The sequence below is a fragment of the Gossypium raimondii genome, chromosome 10, assembly GCF_025698545.1.
Source record: "Gossypium raimondii isolate GPD5lz chromosome 10, ASM2569854v1, whole genome shotgun sequence".
NCBI classification, from domain to species: domain Eukaryota; kingdom Viridiplantae; phylum Streptophyta; class Magnoliopsida; order Malvales; family Malvaceae; genus Gossypium; species Gossypium raimondii.
The window spans coordinates 32,417,795-32,437,921 of NC_068574.1; the positions used below are offsets into that span (position 1 = coordinate 32,417,795).

General features: G+C 33.6%; 2 protein-coding genes and 1 long non-coding RNA gene across 3 annotated transcripts; 2 read left to right on the forward strand and 1 right to left on the reverse strand.

Annotated features, from left to right (window-relative positions):
* Positions 1-1,057: 1,057 nt before the first annotated feature.
* On the forward strand, positions 1,058-3,042 carry LOC105778181 (hypothetical protein). Its single transcript, XM_012601830.2, has 2 exons — positions 1,058-1,312; positions 2,756-3,042. The coding sequence occupies exons 1-2, from the start codon at positions 1,184-1,186 to the stop codon at positions 2,855-2,857; spliced, it is 231 nt and encodes a 76-aa protein (XP_012457284.1). The 5' UTR covers positions 1,058-1,183; the 3' UTR covers positions 2,858-3,042.
* A 535-nt stretch (positions 3,043-3,577) lies between these two features.
* LOC105775437 (probable cysteine protease RD21C) lies at positions 3,578-6,195 on the reverse strand. The gene is made up of 2 exons (XM_012597953.1): positions 6,131-6,195; positions 3,578-3,908 (listed from the first exon to the last, which is right to left on the reverse strand). Exons 1-2 carry the CDS (start codon positions 6,193-6,195, stop codon positions 3,578-3,580), a joined length of 396 nt encoding a protein of 131 aa, XP_012453407.1.
* Positions 6,196-8,598: 2,403 nt separating this feature from the next.
* On the forward strand, positions 8,599-10,159 carry LOC105776169 (uncharacterized). The gene is made up of 3 exons (XR_001127890.2): positions 8,599-8,752; positions 8,859-8,902; positions 9,821-10,159. It is a non-coding gene; the product is annotated as an uncharacterized LOC105776169 (long non-coding RNA).
* The last annotated feature ends 9,968 nt before the right edge of the window (positions 10,160-20,127 follow it).

A 20,127-nucleotide genomic window follows, 5' to 3' on the forward strand; every position in this document is an offset into this window, starting at 1 on the left:
ACTCGACATAGTCATTCTATATATTTTAGAACAAAATGGTTCCTGCTATTCAAAATTAACCAATACCTTATCACCACTAGACATGTTCATGGGCCAGGCTACCTGCCCAAACCTGAAGGCCCGTCCGAAATTTAGGTGGGTTTGGGCAAAAAAATTAAGCCTGAAAAATGAGCTTGGATAAAAAAATTAGGTCTGTTTTGAAATATAGACTGGGCTTGAGTTTGAACATTTAAGGCCCAATCTTGGCCCGACCCGAGCCATTTTAAGTTTATAATACTTTATATAAGTTTATAATACTTTATATTATGTTATTTTTATATATTAGAACACATTAAAAAAATAAACCTATACTAAATATATAATACTACTCTAATGTAAACATTAAAACAATGTTAAGATGATTATAAAAAAATTCAATAAATAAAAAATGTATAAAATTATTAAATATTAAAATAAAATAAAATATATATTTATTTTAAAAAAATTAAATAACAATATGGGTGAGCTTAAAATGAGCTTGAGTTAACCTTTTACAAATATGGGCGAGTTTAGACAAAATTTTAAGCCCAAATTTCGGGTCAGGCCAAACTTAAGTAAGCATAAAGTATGTTAATATCATATTTAAGCTCAAACCCGGCCCGACCCGGCCATGAGCACCTCTAATCACCACAGATTCCCGTTAATTATTTAAAGCACTTCAAATAACAACCGTGCTAGCAAAGGTGTGGGGACTTTAGCATGCAATAAGCCTCAAGTCTGCTAAAGTAAATATCCAGAAAAGATCAAAGAGATCCATGTTTGTTCAAACTTGGCCTGACCCGACCATGAGTACCTCTAATCACCACAGATTCCCGTTAATTATTCAAATCACTTCAAATAACAACCATACTAGCAAAGGTGTGGGGACTTTAGCATGCAATAAGCCTCAAGTCTGCTAAAGTAAATATCTAGAAAAGATCAAAGAGATCCATGTTTGTTGTTAGGGCATTATTTTAGGAGCTATGAGCCCATTAAGATATTTTTTGTTGAAAGAAGAGCCCAGAACCGGGCATCTTCCCATATGACGTATCCAAGGTTTCAGCCTCACAAATTTTGAGATGTATGAAGGGCAACTTTGCAAAAGTTTTCACTCTCCTCGCGAATTCCCATCAATTTTTTTTCTCTGTAGAAAGTGAAAAGGAGAATGTCTTCTTTAGGAACTTCAAAGGGTGTTCTTGAAATCGCCAAATTCGGTCTCTATGTTACGATCCCTATCGTTCTTATGTACACTTTCGCCAACAACACCAAGAATCTCCAGAAATTTATGGGAAATGTATACTCTCTTTTATCTCTTCTTCTCTTTGTGTTGTATCTTTTTTCTTTTCAAATTTTTAGTTGGTCGGATTTGTCTGACTCGTTGAACTCTGTGACAGATTGAGAGTTTTTTTTATATCTGGATTAGGCTTGAAATTGGAACAAAGTTTAATACTCATTCGAACTTTTTTGAAATTTGGGCCTCTTTATAACTGAGCATTCTGGATTGTGGCAATAGGTATTTGTAAGAAAGCAGTGTTTTGGTAACTTGGTTTGTTGGTTCATAAAGTAAATGGAAGAATGCAATTAGATCTTCTGTATCTATGATCATGTATTTTCTGCAATATAATCATGTTTAACATACTTTATACTTATACAAAATTGATATGCTAAAAGTTTGTATTATATAGATTTCGAGATATTCGTTTTCATGTTACTTTTTATGTTGTGTTATGTTTTTATGTTGTGGTTTTGTTATTTTTCTGTGATATGCTCATGCTAATCAACTTAAAAATATATATGCAGGGATCCTATTAACCCTGTTCTTGTTAAATTATAAAAGAATCTCTTTGTAATTTGATAACCGGTTAGATAACTTGTTATGGTATGGCAATAAATAGAATTCTGTATTTCAACATCGCCTGTAGATTGGAATGTTGAGAACTGTGATTTTCTAGTATAGGTTTATTCTACGATTTTTTTTCTTACATGAATCATATTGATGCTCTATAAAGGTTAGTTATGTTATATATCTGCCTATTTGCAGATTTTAGTTAGGTTAAACTATATCATTAGTCATTAAATTTAATTAAGTTTTCGTTTTGTTCACTTAACTAAAAAAAAGTTACAATTTAGTTATTGAACTATTTGAAAGTTTTTATTTAAGCCAGTGAACTATTCAAAAGTTTTTATTTAAGTCGCTGAACTATTATCTTTTCTTTTTTAAAAGTTCTATCAGTGAGCTCCAAGTGACGATTCGACAATCGGTATGGTAGATCAGTACCTATCGACAAGTAGGATAACATACCTTAGATCTAATTCAATTTGATGGTCAATGTTAGAGATTAGAGAAAAAAGTTGTTTGATTTTTGGTTCATAGATCCGTGACGTCCAAAGCTATTTAATGAAAAAAAAATTGAACTATAAAAGAGAAGTGGAAAGAGAGTTTTTTATTAGTGCAAGCAGTGTAAACAAAGAAAGCCACTGAGTATCGATTTTAATAGCTTAGTGACTTAAATGAAAATTTTTGAACAGTTCAATGACTAAATTGTAACTTTTTTTTAGTTAAGTGATCAAAACGAAAATTTACTCATAATTTAGTGACTAATGGTGTAGTTTACCCTTTTAGTTATTCAATTAGCGTCCATTCTCTTGTTAAGGATTTCAAGTCTACCTGTTTTCCTTGGTACGAAATGATTTCTTATTCGAGCCTAAATGACTTCTGTTTTCCTTTAATGTGAAGCGTTCGTATATAGTGTATCCTCCAGAGGGACCACGACCTCCATCACCGGAGGAATTAAGGGAGATGGCTCGGGAGCTAGCTAGGAAGAGAAACAACCATTGATGATCTTTAGTGGTGTAAGTGATCTATGTAGCTTTGACAATTATTCCTGTTTCTGTTCCAGCAAACCAGCATTTGTGATATGCTATAATAACTATTGTGGTCTTTTCATCAGGAAAAGATAGTCTGGTTTTGTTTAACATTAATGATCATAATTTTATAACTAAGTTTGTTCTTTTGCTGGCTTAGCATGGAATCCACACTGATTTACTAATAAAATGCTAGTTAAGATTGTGCCTATGTTACTCAGAACTTGGATATGTTGGCTTTGGATGATATTGTTACCTTATTTAAGAGACTCATAGAATTAAGTCCTCTCTTGAAGGTAAAAGTATCAAGGAGGCTCCTGTTACTAGGAGTCAGATTGTATTTTGTCCTCTCTAATAAAAGATAGGTAACCTAATTCATGTATATTAGATTAAAAAGCAAATTGGTCATTTCTGTTAAAATTTTATCTATTTGACTGTTAAAAATTGGCGTGGTTGACGAAATAACTAGATTGATATGTGACGTGCCACATGCGCCTCATGCTTTTTAACAACAAAAATTGATGAAATTTTTAACAAAATGATCAATTTGCACTTTGATCTAATGTACATGGACTAATTTACTCATTTTTTAAGTAGTGGAGGTAAAAATGCAATCTAACTCCCAGTACAAGTACCTTTTTAGTACTTTTACCTCCCATGAACTAAAACACAGAAGTCTAGTTTATGCAGTTTGCTATGCCACAAAGGCCTTCCTTTGCATCCTAATGTAGCTTTCTTCACCCCAGCTACTGCCCCAAGAGTTGTTCACCAACCAATACTTAGTCCCATCATCATCCACTCCATATTCAACCGCCGTGACTGCGTGGTCCAGATCAGTGCCACTGGTTCCTGTAAATACACCAGCTGAGTAGATCTGGAAAGGTGATTTGCAGACCTTGTAGTTAGTCATATTATTAATTGCAACTGGAAATTGGGAGGAGTCTGATTTTGTGTTCGAATGCCCTCTTTCGCATTTCATGAGAAAACCAAACAGAATTACCAATGTTGTCTGAACCGGATCAGACCTGCTATACCAATCAGATTAAAAACCGGCCAGAGTAGTGTTCCGGTGTAAATTGGTACAGACTAATTGAACTGGTTTTTATGTTTTTATATTTTTTGAATTTTTAATAAATTATTTGTTTTGAATTGGTCGAACCGGAATAGATGATCTAACCGATTTGGTTTTGAAAACATTGAAAATTACTCTCCTGTAGTTTCCTCCCGAATGAATATTTGTCCCAATTTAGCCCTTCTATATAATCAACACCACAGCCGAATATGATTTTAGAGGTATATATTTAAAAAAATATAAACAAATTTTAGTGCAAAAATAGCTCATTATTTATATGCATACTAGCATTTGCTCTGTGCAATACACGGGTTTTAATTGCTATAAAATATTTTATTTATTTATTTGTATAATTTTTATTCAAAATTTATTAGCCAAATATTGAAAAAAGTATAATTAAATCAAACAGAAATATGGAAAATAAGTAACATTAAAATAATTAAATATGTAATTGGAATAGATTATCAAATAGAAATCAACTTAAAACAAATCAAATATAATTTCAAAATGCATAAAATAAGAAAATTTTGGTCAATCACAACATTAGTTTTGTGACAAAATTGTGTGGGTTCAAGTTAATTGGTATAAGATTTAAGGTTTGATCCTTGTGTTTCTAAACTTTTTCCCCTTCCCTATTGTAATTTACTTGTTTACTTGTATAAAAAATTTCAATTTATTGTATGATAAACAATAATATATGTATATGTATTAAGAGAAAATAATTTGGTGCACTAGTGATAAGAGTTAAAATTTCCACAAGTAAAGGGTGAAATATTGCCATATGTCAGTCCACTGATAACGGACAAGATAATAACTCATATATTAATAATATTAATTTTTAGGGTAAATTATATCAAATGTCATTAAACTATTAGTAAGTTTGCGTATTGGTCACTCAACTTCAAAAAAATTACAAAATGGTCATTGAACTATTCAAAAGTTTTTCTTTAAGTCATAGGTTCGTTGAAATTGTTGTTGTATGACATTTTTTGTTCACACTGCTTGCACCAATAAGAAGCTTTTGTTCCCCTTCTCTTCTACAATTTAGTTTTTCATGAAACAACTTTGAATGTTAAAAATTTGAGAACCAAAATCCAAATAACTTTCTTCTTTGATCTTTGACATTGACCATGAGATTAACTTAGAATATCATCGACATGCAAAACGAGGAATACCACATTTTTGTCCTTTATATACTTATAAACACAAGGTTCATCAGCATTTTGCTCAAACTCAAAAGTCTTGATCGTTTGATAAAGTCTTTTATTCCATGAGTGGGACACCTGCTTAAGTCTATAAATGGATCTTAGCAGTTTGCAAACTTTCTGCTCCTTTTCTTTGACAACATTGCCAATGGGTTGAGTCATGTAAATGGTCTCATCAAGATAGTCATTCTATAGTGTTGCCTTCACATCCATTTGCCAGATCTCATAATCGAGAGTAGCTATAATGGATAAGAGTATGTGGATAGAGTTAAGCATAGTTACTAGAAAGAAGTTCTCATCGTAATCAATGCCTTTTTTCTATGTGTAGCCTTTCCATACAAGTCTAGCTTTATGTGTTTCCACTTTCTCTTTCACATTTCTCTTTTTCTTGTAGATCCACTTGCATCCTATGAGTTTAATCCCAACCGGTAAGTCTATAAGTTCCCACACTGTATTGGATTCCATAGAATCCATCGCAACGTCCATGGCTTGTTTCTAGAGCTTGGAATCAATGTCTTGCATAGCCTATTCGTAAGTTAGTGGATCATCATCCTCATGATTGACTTCTGTATTATAAATACTACCATCCTAGATGGAGAAGTCTGGTTTCTTGAAAACTCTCTCACTACGACAGATTCCCCTATGTTGTTGATTGTTTGCATGTCTTTCTACAACTCTCTTGAGAATTGAACTTGATGATTGTTCTACAACTCCCAAAATTTTCTCGAGTACCACTTTACTTTGAGGCTTAAAGTTATCCATTTAACTTTCCTCAAGGAAAGTAGCATGAGTAGAAATTTTAATCGTATTATCTTTCAAATTGTAAAATAATTCACCCTTTGTTCCTTTTGGATATTCTACAAACATGCACAATTTTGTTTATGCATCCAACTTCTTTGCATCTTTATCCAAAATGTGTGTTGGACAACCCCATATTCTAAAGTGATTTAGAGCAGGTTTTTTTCCATACCACAGTTCATAAGGTGTCTTTCCAGCAGACTTGGTTGACACATCATTTAGAATATAGCAAGTCATTTATATAACATATCCCCAAAAGGAATTAGGGAGTTGTGAATAGCTTATTATTGAACAAACCATGTCAAGCAATGTTTTGTTCTTTCTCTCAGTTACGTCATTCTACTGAAGAGTACCTGACGCAATCAACTGGGATAAAATCCAATTATCTATGAGGTATCCTAAGAACTCGTCGGACATGTATTCCCCATCTCGATCAGACTGAATACTCTTTATGGATAAATATAATTACTTTTCCACTTTCGCACGAAACTTTCAAAATTTATCAAAGGTTTCGCTTTTACGGTGCATTAGATACACATATCCATATCAAGAATAATCATCGATGAAAGTCACGTAATAATTGTAACTTCTTCGGGCACTGATGCTCATGAGACCACATAGATTAGTGTGCACAAGATCTAAAGGTTGGTTGGCCCTTGTACCTTTTGCATTAAAAGACCTTTTAGTCATTTTACCTTCCAAGCAAGATTCACATTGTGGAAGACTAACTTCCTTAAGCATACTTAAGGGACCATCTTTCACGAGTCTAGTGATTCTTTCTTGGTTAATATGACCAAGTTTTAAGTGCCATAGATACCCCTCATTAGAGTGAGAAGTTTTAAGCTTCTTATTCACAATTTCAGTTTGAAGCATTGAGTAGTTATTTGGTTTGACAAAGTAGAGATCGTTTTCCATCCATCCATTACAAATTAAAAAAATAATTTTGTGAATAGCAATTCTTTTATTGAATGTAACAGAACAACTGTCATAAAATAAACATGCTATAGAAATTAAATTCCTCTTAAAATGAGGTACATAAAATACATCATTTAAAATAATCTTCTTTAAATTATGAAAATGTAAAATAACTTCTCCCACTACTTCGGTTGAATCATAGCGCCCATCTTCGGTTCGCAATAAAAGGCTCTTGTTAAGCAGACTTCTTGTTTCGTTGAACCTCTATAAAGAAACACATATATGGTTAATGGCTCTAGAATCAATAACGCAATTGTCAATTGATTCTTCCACCAAGCTAGCTTCAACCATAAAAAGTTTAATACCTTTACCCTTTTTGGCTAGATAATCCAAATACTCTTTGCAATTTTATTTGAAGTGCTCTTTCCTGTTGTAGAAGAAACATTTGATCATTTTAGAGTCTTTTGACTTCTTAGTCTTCTTCTTATCCATACGAGGTGGAATCGAAGATTTAGTCGGTTTCTTCTTTCCCTTAGCTTTTTACTTCCCTTTAGAGGGTGAAGAGCCCAGAACTAAGTTTGTCTCAAGTTTCTCCTAAACCGACTTATCACCATTCAACATCAATTCATAGGATTGTAATTCCTTCATGAGCTGAGTTAAGGTAAGCGCATTATTTCCCAAGTTGTAAGCAACCGCAAAGCTAGTGAACTCCTTGGTGAAGGATTTGAACACTTTTTCAATCTAAGTGTTCACGTTTCGTTCAACCCCATTGTCCTCCGCTTCAACAAAGAATCCCACAAGCTTAAGAGTATGTTATTTGACCAGAGTGTCGGGTTTCTATGGAGAGTTCATCAAATTTGTAATAGCGGATTGTCAAGCTAATACGACTTGATCTCCGAGCAAATCTTACAAACTTTTCATGATCTCTTTAGAAGTAAAAAAATTCTCGTGTTTCTTTTGCAGCACACTACTCATGCTTGCTGACATATAACATCGAGCAATCGAGTCAAAATCTCTATAGCGATTTCACACTTTGGGCTGAGCTTCAAGTGGATAAGGTTCGTTAAGGACGAATTTGTGTTTATCATAGTTGAGAACTATCAGCAAGTTTCGTGTAACACCCTGAATTTATTAAATTACAGTTGTTTAGGTGTGTCAAATAATTTGATTTGGTGTGTTGGTTAAGTGTCTTAAAAGTCTCCTTTAAGTTATAAGTTTGATTCCTAGCTTTGAATTTTCCTATTTTTTTTCGTCTTATGTTAAGCTTGAGCCTTAGGGCTTTTATTCTTTGTTGGGTTGTGTCAAGAATGAACCTGTTGGTTCAGTGGTAAGGCTTCAGCTTACCTTTAGGTCTCGTGTTCGAAACCCATGGTGTGCATGAGCGTAATATTTTTTTTCCTTTGCATTTGTTAGTTGTGGAGTTTAATTTAAATTCTAAAAAATTTGGTAGGTGGGATTTGTATTAAATTAAATCTCTGATTTATTTTATTGTTTAACCAAATCCCTATTTTCTCTCCTTTGCAATCGTCTAACCCCCACTCATTTGTTGCACATTCTTTTTCTTTTTCCTATATTGCCAAATTGTCTTTCTTTTCTCTCTTCTTCTTGAATTTTTTTCTTCTCTTTTTCGATTACTCCTGGGTGTTGCCCTTTTATTTTGTGTGTACTGTTGCGTTTGGATCGCTAGTCGTCCGTGGTGTAAGTTTTGTTTAATCATTATTTTTTAGAAATTCAATTCATTGAAATAACATATAGTTTTGTTGTGTTTGAGCCTCGTTCTTTGTAGTGTTAATTGTTATTGTGTTTTGGTTAGGTGAAGGGACTGAAAATCAACTTCTTCCAGTCGTGTAGGCTTGATTTTAGACGCTGTTTCAGATAAGTAAGTAATAGAATTTTGGTTTAGGGTCTGAAATTTTGGGTTAAGGATGTGATGCTACATGGATTTTTCTCTCGGTTAATTGGTGCAATTTGATGAACAATTGTAGGTTTTGTGAGTTCTTGTTGGGTAGTCGATCAAATCAACAATCAGGTGTGTAAAACTAACTTGAATAATCGCTCGAAACTCGAGAAAATTACGAAACAAGGGCTATTTTTGAAACTGCCTAGCGCCACATGGCCGTGTGCGCCACACGGTCGTGGGGTGGTCGTGGGTCAAGTCGTGTGTGATTGTGTAGGCCGTGTAGAGGACACTTTCGTGTGTGAATTTCCAACCTATGTTGGTACTTGTGGACCACACAGGCTAACTTTTTGGGCCGTTTGGGCTACCAGACTGTGTGGGCATTTGAGGTCAATTTTAAAGCCCATTTGGAGGTCGAATAAGGGACTTGAAAATAGGGTCCGTGGGTATCATATATGCCCAGAAAATGTAAGTTTTAGTTCGTATATACACAAGGGTAAGCTTAGAAAAATATGTTAAGCAAGTTTGGTTGTGTAAAAACTATATGCTATGCTATGATCTCTTAAGAAAATATATGAGTATGCATGTCATAGGACTTATGATATAAGTATGTGTTTAATATTTATGATTATGATTATGCTTATGTTTTGGGGTGGGATATGATATGATGGAGGAAGTGCTTTATGACAGTTTTATTACAACTATGATGGCTAGACCGCAAGATTCTTGTCTGGCAACTCAGTTGCATGTTTATGAGTGGCATATCGCCACATATTGATGTGATTGGATGCATGGACTCCTGTAGTCCTAGTTGGTGTGATTGGTTGGGATGGAGATGGAGTGTAGAGGATGGGGGTACGATATGATATGATATGTTATGATATAATAAGGTGATAAAAAATATGATTTGATAAGATACGATATAAGATATGCTCTATTATGAAATCTATTATGCCATGACACACTTTGATATTTGTATATACTTACTACGTTTCGTGGGCCAAATCACACACTAGGCATTAAGCTCATGTGTTTTTTGTTTTGTTTCAGGTGAACCTCAGACTTAGGATTGGACGGCGACATTGGAGCTCGATTTTCATGGTTTTGGGTTTAGTATGTTACGAACTTTCAGTTTTATGGACTTTTTCGGGCTTTGGACATTTTAATTTTGTTCGGGACATTATAATTTATTTTGGTAATTGTTTTGCTAAAGTTTTTCGTTTTAATTGGCATTTAAAATAAGACAACTAACAATAATCTTTAATAAGCCCAATTTGCTATAATGTGTCCACTGCCAAATTTTGTCAAAAAATAGCTAGAATGTTTTTACACTCAAATGACTTAAGTAAAATGGATTTGTTTTAGTAAAACTATTAAACATGGTTTTCCTCAAAGTACTCATGAGTTATCAAGAATTGATGCATTTTTGACGAGTTATTCAAATCGATTTTCTTTATGCTAAAAGTGGGTTTTCATCAAAATTAAGCGTTAATATTTTCACGTACAATGTAACCTCCACAATCCGACCGAAACGTCTAGGACGAGTTTGGGCTATTACATTTTGTTTCTATTCTAGAGAGTTATCCCCATTCAATTTTATTCTTAGTAAGAATGATAATAAGAGTAAGAGACATATTTGAACTGAAAAACAATAAAGATTCACTAATTCCTATCTTTGTATTAAGCAAATATTTTCATTTCAGCAACATATAAAGAATGCAGTATGATGCATGTGTGTTGTATTAAAACCTTGAAAAACATTTTTCTGTTGCTACAATGATTCTCACACCCATCAATCATGTGGCCATTGCCAGACTGTGAATGTCTGGATTGGAAATACTGTAGGAAATAAATATATGATTGAACAATGGTGTCCACAAGTATACGGGTCAAATTATAATATAGAAGAATGTTACAATGAAACACTCTAGAAAGTATTCCAAGGATCGTACCCCAAGGAGGTTGAATTAAACTTAAATCAATTTTCTACACTACTAACAAGGCTAAATAGTACTAATTTAAAATTATATTACGAAAAACCAAAATTAAAATTGATTACCCAAATTAACATAATTTATGTAAAATGAAAACAACCAATTGACAATCGAAATTAATTCTAATAAAAAAGGTAGGAGTTTAACTCACTTCAGTACTCCTAATTAACTTCAAAACTCAAGTTTTATCGAGTTAGCTATTAATTAACTAGTTATTAACTCTCAGCCTCTAACTAATTAACTAATCGACTAATACACGCTTACCTCTTGGCCTAACTTTCTTGATCGAGATAAATTATGATTTACTCGGTAAACTTATCTCTCGATCTCATTTATCCTAAATTTCTTCCTAGGATCATCATATCTTAGGGTTTAATCGTATATAATTTAAACCGACTAACTCAGATTTAAACCATAATTCATCTGTTAACTAGTAACACATTTGTTCATTCATCCCCCTAAGGAAATTAGCCACTCATGGATCTAAATGTATAAACTCATATTTAACATACAAAATAGTAAATTAAATAAAATAAAGAAATAAGGAAATAAATTCGTTTTGATGTCGATTTGTGCACAAAAGCGAGATATCATTTAACAATTACGAAGATAATTCTGATAGCGATTGCAAACAAAAAAGAAATAAAGAAAAACTATTAAATTGAAAGCTTGAATCAAAATTGAATTCATGTTAAACAAGAACACAAAGTGTTTAAAGGACTAAATTGAAAGAGAATAAAAACTATAATAAAAACCTAAAACTAACTAAGTGGCTCACTTGGCCAAGCTTCCTAAAATGAGGCTAAACATGCCTATTTATAGAATTTATGTTCTAACCTAATTAGGGTTGTTTAACAGCCAAAAAATATTATTACAATTCATTGTTTGGACTAAAATACCCATAATTAAAGTTCCTAATTGTCGCCCGGTGTTGTGACACCACATGATCGGTGTCGCAACACTATCTTTTGAATGGGAATAATCTGGCTTCGAAGTTCGATATTGCGACACCACTCTTCGGTGTTTCAACACCATAGTCGTCCTTCGTCTTCTAATCCCGAAAATAGTGTCCATGCTAAATAAAGCCATTAAATCATCCCTAGGCCCGTAGTGGCCCATTAGGACATGACATTACTCAAAAATTGTGTAAAAATGATTATTTTGCATAAATTAAACTTAAGATAATAAAAAAATAAAATAAAAACATATAAAAACACTAGAAAACAAGCTCGTTAATCTGTCAGAAATGCCTTAATTTGCCACAATGAATTGTGGCAGATCAAACCCTCCCACACTTAAGTCATTGTTTGTCCAAAAGAAACAAAATAAAAACAGACACACAAACAAGAAAATAAAGTAACTAATAGTGCTCAAGCATGCTACATACAAAGATTAGCTCGACACTATGTACACAGAATAATGTGAATAAATAAGTAACTCTAACACGATATGAAATTGACTTTTGATCTTCAATATCACACATATTAGTTCATAAAATTACAAAGAAAAAAAATTCAACAATGTCAAGTACATTGACATATCGAAATAAGTAAACGAAATTTACATTTATGCTCGAAGAATACAAGTAGTTAGAAATGTTAAAGTTCAGTCAATTCTCATCCATGAATAGTATCACCTAGGTCATATAGGTCTTTTAAGCTTGTAACGTTCTGTAGCTTAGGTTGGTTCAGAATTAAAGAACAAGCACAACAAAATCGTTTAAGCACAAAATAGTTTGACACATTATATTGACCCCAATACTACCCCGATTAGACCCTTTATCTTACCACCTTATTTCCCCTTCTCTCAGCTACCTTTTCTCTTTGAATCTTAAAGTATAGTACAATATTAGTGAATAAATCATCTTAGTGAGGCTTTTGTTCAATAATAAGTATTTTTCTTTTCATTCTTTTCTTTTTCATTCTTTTTTACTCACTTTGTTTTTCTATTTTCTCAAGAACTTCTCGCTTGGCTATTTTAGCCTTTTCAAACTTTTTCTTGTAATAATGTTTCTATTTGTTATATTTATGCACAAGTTTTCAAGAATCTTATACTCACTATACTATACTATATTATTCCCTAGGCTCACTCTTGTTTTTCTTTTATTTTGGAAACCACCGTATCGTATCTACCTAATCCTTAATATCAATGACCTAACGTATAAGTTCGTGCAGGGACCAAGAAAATTAGATCAAGAGTTTATATTTTAGGCTTATGGATTCTATTGTGGTTCATCAAGAAATAGGGATTTAGGCTAAAAAATTAGGGTACTAGGGATTTTGAATTAGGGTCGGCTTTTTGGCTCGAAATTTTCTATCACCTATTCATAGTGTAACAGAATGAACTAACTAGTGTAATATTAAACAACCTAAAATCGATTACTATCGAGTTAAATTTATAGTTTAAACACAGAATCCTATTTACAAGCTCCTAACCAATCACTTGTATTGCTACAAGCTCGCACACAAACAAACACACAAAACAAAAATTAATGGAAACAACTAACAAAATCATAAACATTTTGAAAAACTAAATATTAAAACTTTAACAAACTATTGTTCAAACAAACACATATGCTTTTTATGTACCTATTTTTCATTTGGTGTATCGAACAAACTATCACCAATTCACTATGTAACCAAATGAACTCATTAGTGGAATATTAAAGAACCTAAAATTGATTGCTATCGAGTTAAATTTATAGTTTAAACACAAAATCTTATTTACATGCTCCTAACCAATCACTTGTATTGTTACAAGCTCGCGCACAAATGAATACACAAAACAAAAATTAACGAAAACAACAAACAAAAACATAAAGATTTTGAAAATTTTGAAAATATTTCTATGATACCCTCACACTTTATTTGGCACATTGTCCTTAACATGCACTGAATAAATAATAGAAGAAACTACCTGGTTTCATCGTTCAATGTCCTCGAATGTGGTCGGGTGGTCCTCCTCATGTTGGTAGTGCCTCGTATTGTACAAGGTTCTTACATAGAAATTAACTATAATTTTTTTTAAAAATAATTAAAGAAAAACATAATTAAATTTGTCCAAATCCCATAAATAAGTAAAGTCTTAAAATAAAATACTTGAAATAAGAAAACTAAAAATTAAAGTTGTGTCTTAGTCAGACTTGGGCTCCGACTCTTCTGTGTCCCTTTCATCATTGTTTTGCTCTTTGTTCTCTTCTTGTAGATCCTATTCCTCATTGGTATGGGGATCTTGCAATTGGTTAATTTTGAGGGTTTGAAATTTGAGCTTCCTCAGATTGTGTCATCTTGCATAATCCTTGAACAACGGTCTTGCCTCTTGCGTCCATTGCTTTATCCATTCAACATCAAGAATATGGTTGGTGCCCCTATTTTGTCAATGTTTTGGCATCCTTTGTTTCTTCGGAGGAGGTAAATCTTCTTTTTGTGGCACTTTTGTCCTATTCCCCTCACTAGATTATTTGTGATGTGCTGCGATGAGTTGGTTATAGATTGAGTTTCAAATTGAATTTGTAGTTGGGCTCCACCACCATTTGGGCTAACCCATGAGAGCCTTCATGTTTTTGCATAAAGAGGTTATAAGATATGGGAAGAGGAGTCTTACTCTTTGTTCGCGAGTGTAACTGATCATACTTCGGTAAATCCATGTTCCAACACAGATATTTTCTTTTTGTAAAATAGAGTATAACATTATAGCTAAAAAAATAGTGATGTTAGAACTATTCGTAGTGGGGTATATTCAGGAGCAAAAGAATTGCACCCATACCTTAGCTAAAGGAATCATGCTCGATGGATGGAAGAATATTTGCAAATTGGTAGCTAAATCTCTTTTTCATTCACCCTTTCCCTCGGTTAAATAATCTCTTACATCCTTTAAACTAATGCTTGGGAAAAAAATTAGGTAAGTTCTCTGTATAAAATCATACATGTAAAAAAGAACCCCATAAAACCTACAAACTTCTAGGCCAAAAATTAAAATCTCCTTCCCTCTAATAGTAACATACGACCAAGGTTCGCCTAATGGTCTCTTTTCTTCATACTCCTTGAGTGACACATATAATTCTTTGAACTACTGGGATGCATGATTGTTCGGCTAAGTGCTTGCTAAAATTTCCCCACTTATGGATATGCACTATTTTCCAAAATTCACCTCCACTATCTATTAGGAATACAAATCACCGCTCTTGAATGATGGTTTTCTTTATGAAAAATTTGAGATGTGTATCGAGCTCCCTATTTTTCATGTTTAAGAAATTATCGATGATTGATGATTCATCGTTCGGTTTGGCAATCATCACAACAAAAAAAGTTTATTTGTTTCAGAATGCACTAATAACCATGAATATAAAGGTTGGAAAAAAATAATTTAAAGTCTAGAAATGATAACCTCTTATATCACCGTTGTGGGGTTGTTGAGGACGTGTTGGCTTTAAAATGTCTCTTGATGTATGGACTGACGTGGCAAAACCAAGAAATGAAGAACATGAAGCACTTGAGAAGAGTTAAAAGTTGTTTGTAGAAGACGGAAAAACAATAGGGAAATATCTTTTGATGTGTTTTGGGGTTGGTAAGTGTTTAGGGATGCCTAAGGAGTGTATTTAAGGGGTTTGATAAGGGTTTTTACCGTTCAACTAGCATGATTTGTAAAAGGAGAGTGAGCTAATTGTGTGTACATCTTTGAGAAATCATACAAATTCGATGTGGTGTCACGACACCCATACTCAGTGTTGCGACACTGCACTTTGAATACTCCAGGTTTGTAGTTCGATGCTTCGTGTCACAATGCTAGTTTTCTGTGTCGTGGCTCGGGCTCTCCAGTTTGGATTTTTAGGCTTCAAATTTTTATGTCACAACACTGAAGGTTGGTGTCACTACATCGCTCTGCTTTTAGCAATTTTGACGTATTTGAACTAAGGTGTCGCGGCACCATAAACGTTGTAACGCTAATACAACCTAGGATTCCTTGAAATTCACCCTTCTATTGTGTGCAACTCCTTTTTCCATCTCCTTTATGTTAGATTGTCACTGTACAAAAAAAATAACAAAGTAAGATATAGTCAAATGTAGAATATTTTACACATAAAGTTTGGGTTTTCTCATTTGCTTTACGTGACTCCCTGATCCCTCTGGGTCACACCTCAAATTTTGACTCAAGTTCTCTGCTTCATCCTCCACCCCCATCAGGTTAAATATTCCAAATTCTATTTTTCATAGATCTTATCAATTTTGTTCCCAAAATAGTGTTTCAATCTCTGCCCATTAGCAATAAATGCTTCTCCCTCTTTGTTTGTTAGCTCCACAGCTCCGTAGGGAGATACATGTGTAACAGTGTATGGCCCTGTCCGTCTTGATCACAGTTTTCGTAGAAGCAATTTTAGTCTTGAGTTGAACAATAACACATGTTGTCCTGGTGCAAATGATTGTTTCTTAATCATGGCGTAATGTCTTAGCTTAGTTTTCTCTTTGTACATCTTCGCATTTTCATATGTTGAAAATCGAAATTCCTCTAACTCATGTTACTGAAATAGACGTGCTTCCCTGGATAAGTGGGGGTCTAAATTCAATTCCTTAATGACCTAATAAGCTTTTTTCTCTAATTCGATTGAAATATGACAATGTTTTTTAAACTAATTTGTATGGGGACATACCCAATGGAGTCTTGTATGTTATCCGATATGCCAATAATGCGTCATCCAACCGGGTGCTCAAATCTTTTCGGCTTGGGTTCACTATCTTCTTCAATATCTGTTTAACCTCCTAATTTGATAGTTCTGCTTGCCCATTAGCTTGTGGATGGTATGCCTGTTGGAAAAATCCCAATTTCAAAACGGTTTTCTTATACAACGAAAAATTAAAATTTTGAAAACTGACCCGACTTGTGATATTTATAGCAATAACCCTTAACTGAATTTGTACTTGTGTTTTAGGCTTAACGAATGCCCGGTGTCCTTGAGTTTCAACCAAATGATCTTCTCCTCTATTCTCATACCATGAATTGCTTCGAGTGTCGGCTCGAACCAATGGAATTGAAACACAAAACTAGAAAAAGTGTTCTCTCTTTTTGGGGTGAAAGTGATAATTCTCTCTGTTTAATAGAAACTAGTAGAATTGTCATTCCGAAAAAATATATGTAATAGTTAAGAATAAATTCTCTTTATTTTTTGGCAGAATAACAATCTCTCAAAGTTGTGTTAATAACTCTACCGGTGTCGTCTATTTATAGGAAAAGAAAGTAGAACCCTTGTTGAGTTGTAGTGGTTTATTTCAAAATAGAAAAACAATATCCTATTTAGAATAAGACTAAGGTGGACGACACACCCTAGTTTTCCTACTAGGGTTGCCGCCCCCTTCATGTCCATGAGGGGATTTTGGGCCTCTCTCACATCGGGTCTAATTACAAGTACTTCCTGGTCCTTTTTGACCTAATACTCTGTAATGTTTATATATAAAACTCTATAATGTGTTTGGGCCTCTCTCACCCGATTTAATTTTTCAATTTCCCAAAATAAACTTTAATTTTTATATATAAAACAATTTTCTTATCTCTATTTTACCCCCAACAAAATTTTGACGATTTTGCCCTTAGTAAAATTTCGAGAAAATATGCTTAATATTTCAAAACTCAACATGTTCACTATGATCGAATGATGTATTTTAATTTTCAAGCTTCAAAATAGTCCAAAAACATAAACTCATTCTCCCAATCATTTTTAAGTAATCCATATAGGATTGCAAATGGATTATTTTCATTTTCATTTCCATTTTTATTTTTGGAAACCTACATTCATATCCAAATGATTCCATTTCTCCATTTTGGAGAAAACCATAATCATTCATGAATGTTTCCTATTTCTCTTTTCCTATTCATTCCATTAATTTATATTCAAACGCACAATTCATTTCTGGTTTCAATGAGTTAGCGGAGGGATCGATTTGACATATGTAGTTGATCCAAATTTTCTCCTATTAATTATAAACTCATTTAGTCTCTAAGTCATTCCACTATAGTATCATGATTGAGCTCTCCCCAACGACATACCATTATGAAAGCATCTACTTAGTGCTCATCCAATGACCTTGTCATAAGTGTGTTACCCTCATAGGATATCCTTGATCTTTTTGGGATAATATCTGTTCTCCCAATCACTATCAAATAGTGATCAAGTCATCCATCACAAAGGCAAACAGCCTGTGACCACGTTTACTTTTCATCAACCATGTAATGCCAATGTGATGATATCATTTACACATGTTTTCGGCTATGAATTCCATGGTTCCTTATCTATTTGAACTTAGGCTTTTACTTACATCAAAGTGTATGAGTTACGCATACATAGTCAGCCATCCACTTAGGATTTAGGTATGCCACACTATGAACGTCATAAGTAAATAAATCCATAAATGGATTCAAGATCTACTCAGCTTGGGTCTTGTCAGATGTACTGTCATCTATTCAGTCACATCTATGTCTCTATCTTCTCAGAGTCATCTGCTCTAGTGTCTAAGACAAGGCGTCTCCCCAATTGGACTTGATAGATTATAATTAATCTTCTAATCAGTTTGCTCATTTTCAATTAGATTAAGAACATGTTTAGGTTCGTTTACTAATACAAGTGGTCTTTCTGTACTACGATCCGACCACGTAATATCGCTTTCTATTAGTTAAAAATTTAGACAACCAATGAGCAACATTTGCTTCTATTTTGATTTGCGTGTGAAAACCATGTGAAGAAAATTATACAAAGTATATTAATGTAATCAATGAATTTGTTTTATTAACTAATCTGTTCGAAAAATTACATGTTTAGAAATGAATATACTAAAATCAGGGCACCAGATCCAACAATGTCGTGGTGGTTTGATGTTTGACGTTGTATTTTGCTAAAGTTGCCTTTAATTGCTTGCTAAAAAAGTGTAATCCTTTGTCACTAACAAGTGCTCTAGGGGTCTCAAATCAAGAGAAAATTTTCTTACATAAGAATTTTACTACAACCTTAGTACTGTTGGCCGATAATGCCACTGCTTCCACCCATTTTGATACATAGTCTATTGCTAAGAGAATGTATTGGCTGCTGAAAGAACTGAGGAATGGGCCATAAAATTAATGCCCCAAGCATCAAAGACTTCTACTTCCAAAATCCCAGGTTGTGGCATTTCGTCCCTTTTCGATATGCTTCCTTGTTGCTGACATCTGTCGCATCGTTGAGCAAATCCGTAGGCATCTTTGATCATTGTGGGCCAGTAAAATCCTGATTGAAGTATTTTTTGTGTTGTTCTCCTTCCTCCAAAATGGCCCCCATATCGTGATGTGTGACATCTTAGAAAGATGTCTTCCATTTCCTTGTTTGCAACACATCACCTGATTAGTTGGTCTGTATATTTTTGAAATACAAAAGCTTCTTCCCATATATATTTTTAGGCATCTTACATTATTTTTTCTTCTTTTGCTAAGATGCGTTTTTGGGAAAGACTCCTCGAGCTAGACAATTGACAATATTCGTATACCAAGGTGTTTTGTGGATCAATTGCAATACTTGATGGGGGGTCACTTGTAATAACTTTTCATCAATAAATCTTTCATTAATATTTGCATCATCTTGTTGGCTTGACTCCATCTCTAATCGTGAGAGATGACCTGCCACTTGATTCTCAATTTTTTTTTGTCAAGGATCCAAAGGCCAAATTCTTAAAGTAGTAATGCCCATCACATTAATTTGGCTTCAGTCTCTTTCTTCTTCATAACATACTTCAGAGCGAAATAATCAGTGTAAACATACACCCGGTTTGCCATTAAATATGGACAAAATTTTTCATAGACAAATACCACAACCAACTTTTCCTTTTCTATAGTTGTTTAATTACACTGAGCAAGATTCAAGGTCTTACTCACATAATGAATTGCATGGAAAATTTTGTCTTTATTTTGTCCCAATGTTTCTCCCATAGCATAATCACTTGCTTCACACATAATGAAAAAGGGTTTTGACCAATTGGGCTAACTATAACTGGAGTTGAAACTAGTCTCTGCTTGATTACCTCAAAAGCCTAGGCACATTCTTCGTTGAGTATGAACAACATTTTTTTTGCAACAATTGAATGAACAACTTTAATATCTGAGCAAAATCTTTGATAAATCTTCTATAAAAATTGACATGACTAAGAAAGTTCCGGATACTCCAGAATGTAGTGGGGTGTGGCAGCTTTTCTATAGCTTCAATCTTTGCCTTGTAAACTTCTAACCCATCTTTTGAAATTTTATGACCTAAGACAATTCCCTCATTTACCATAGAATGACATTTTTCCTAGTTGAACACCAAATCCGTCTCCTTGCATCATTCAAGAACCTGTTCTAAATTTGCCAAGC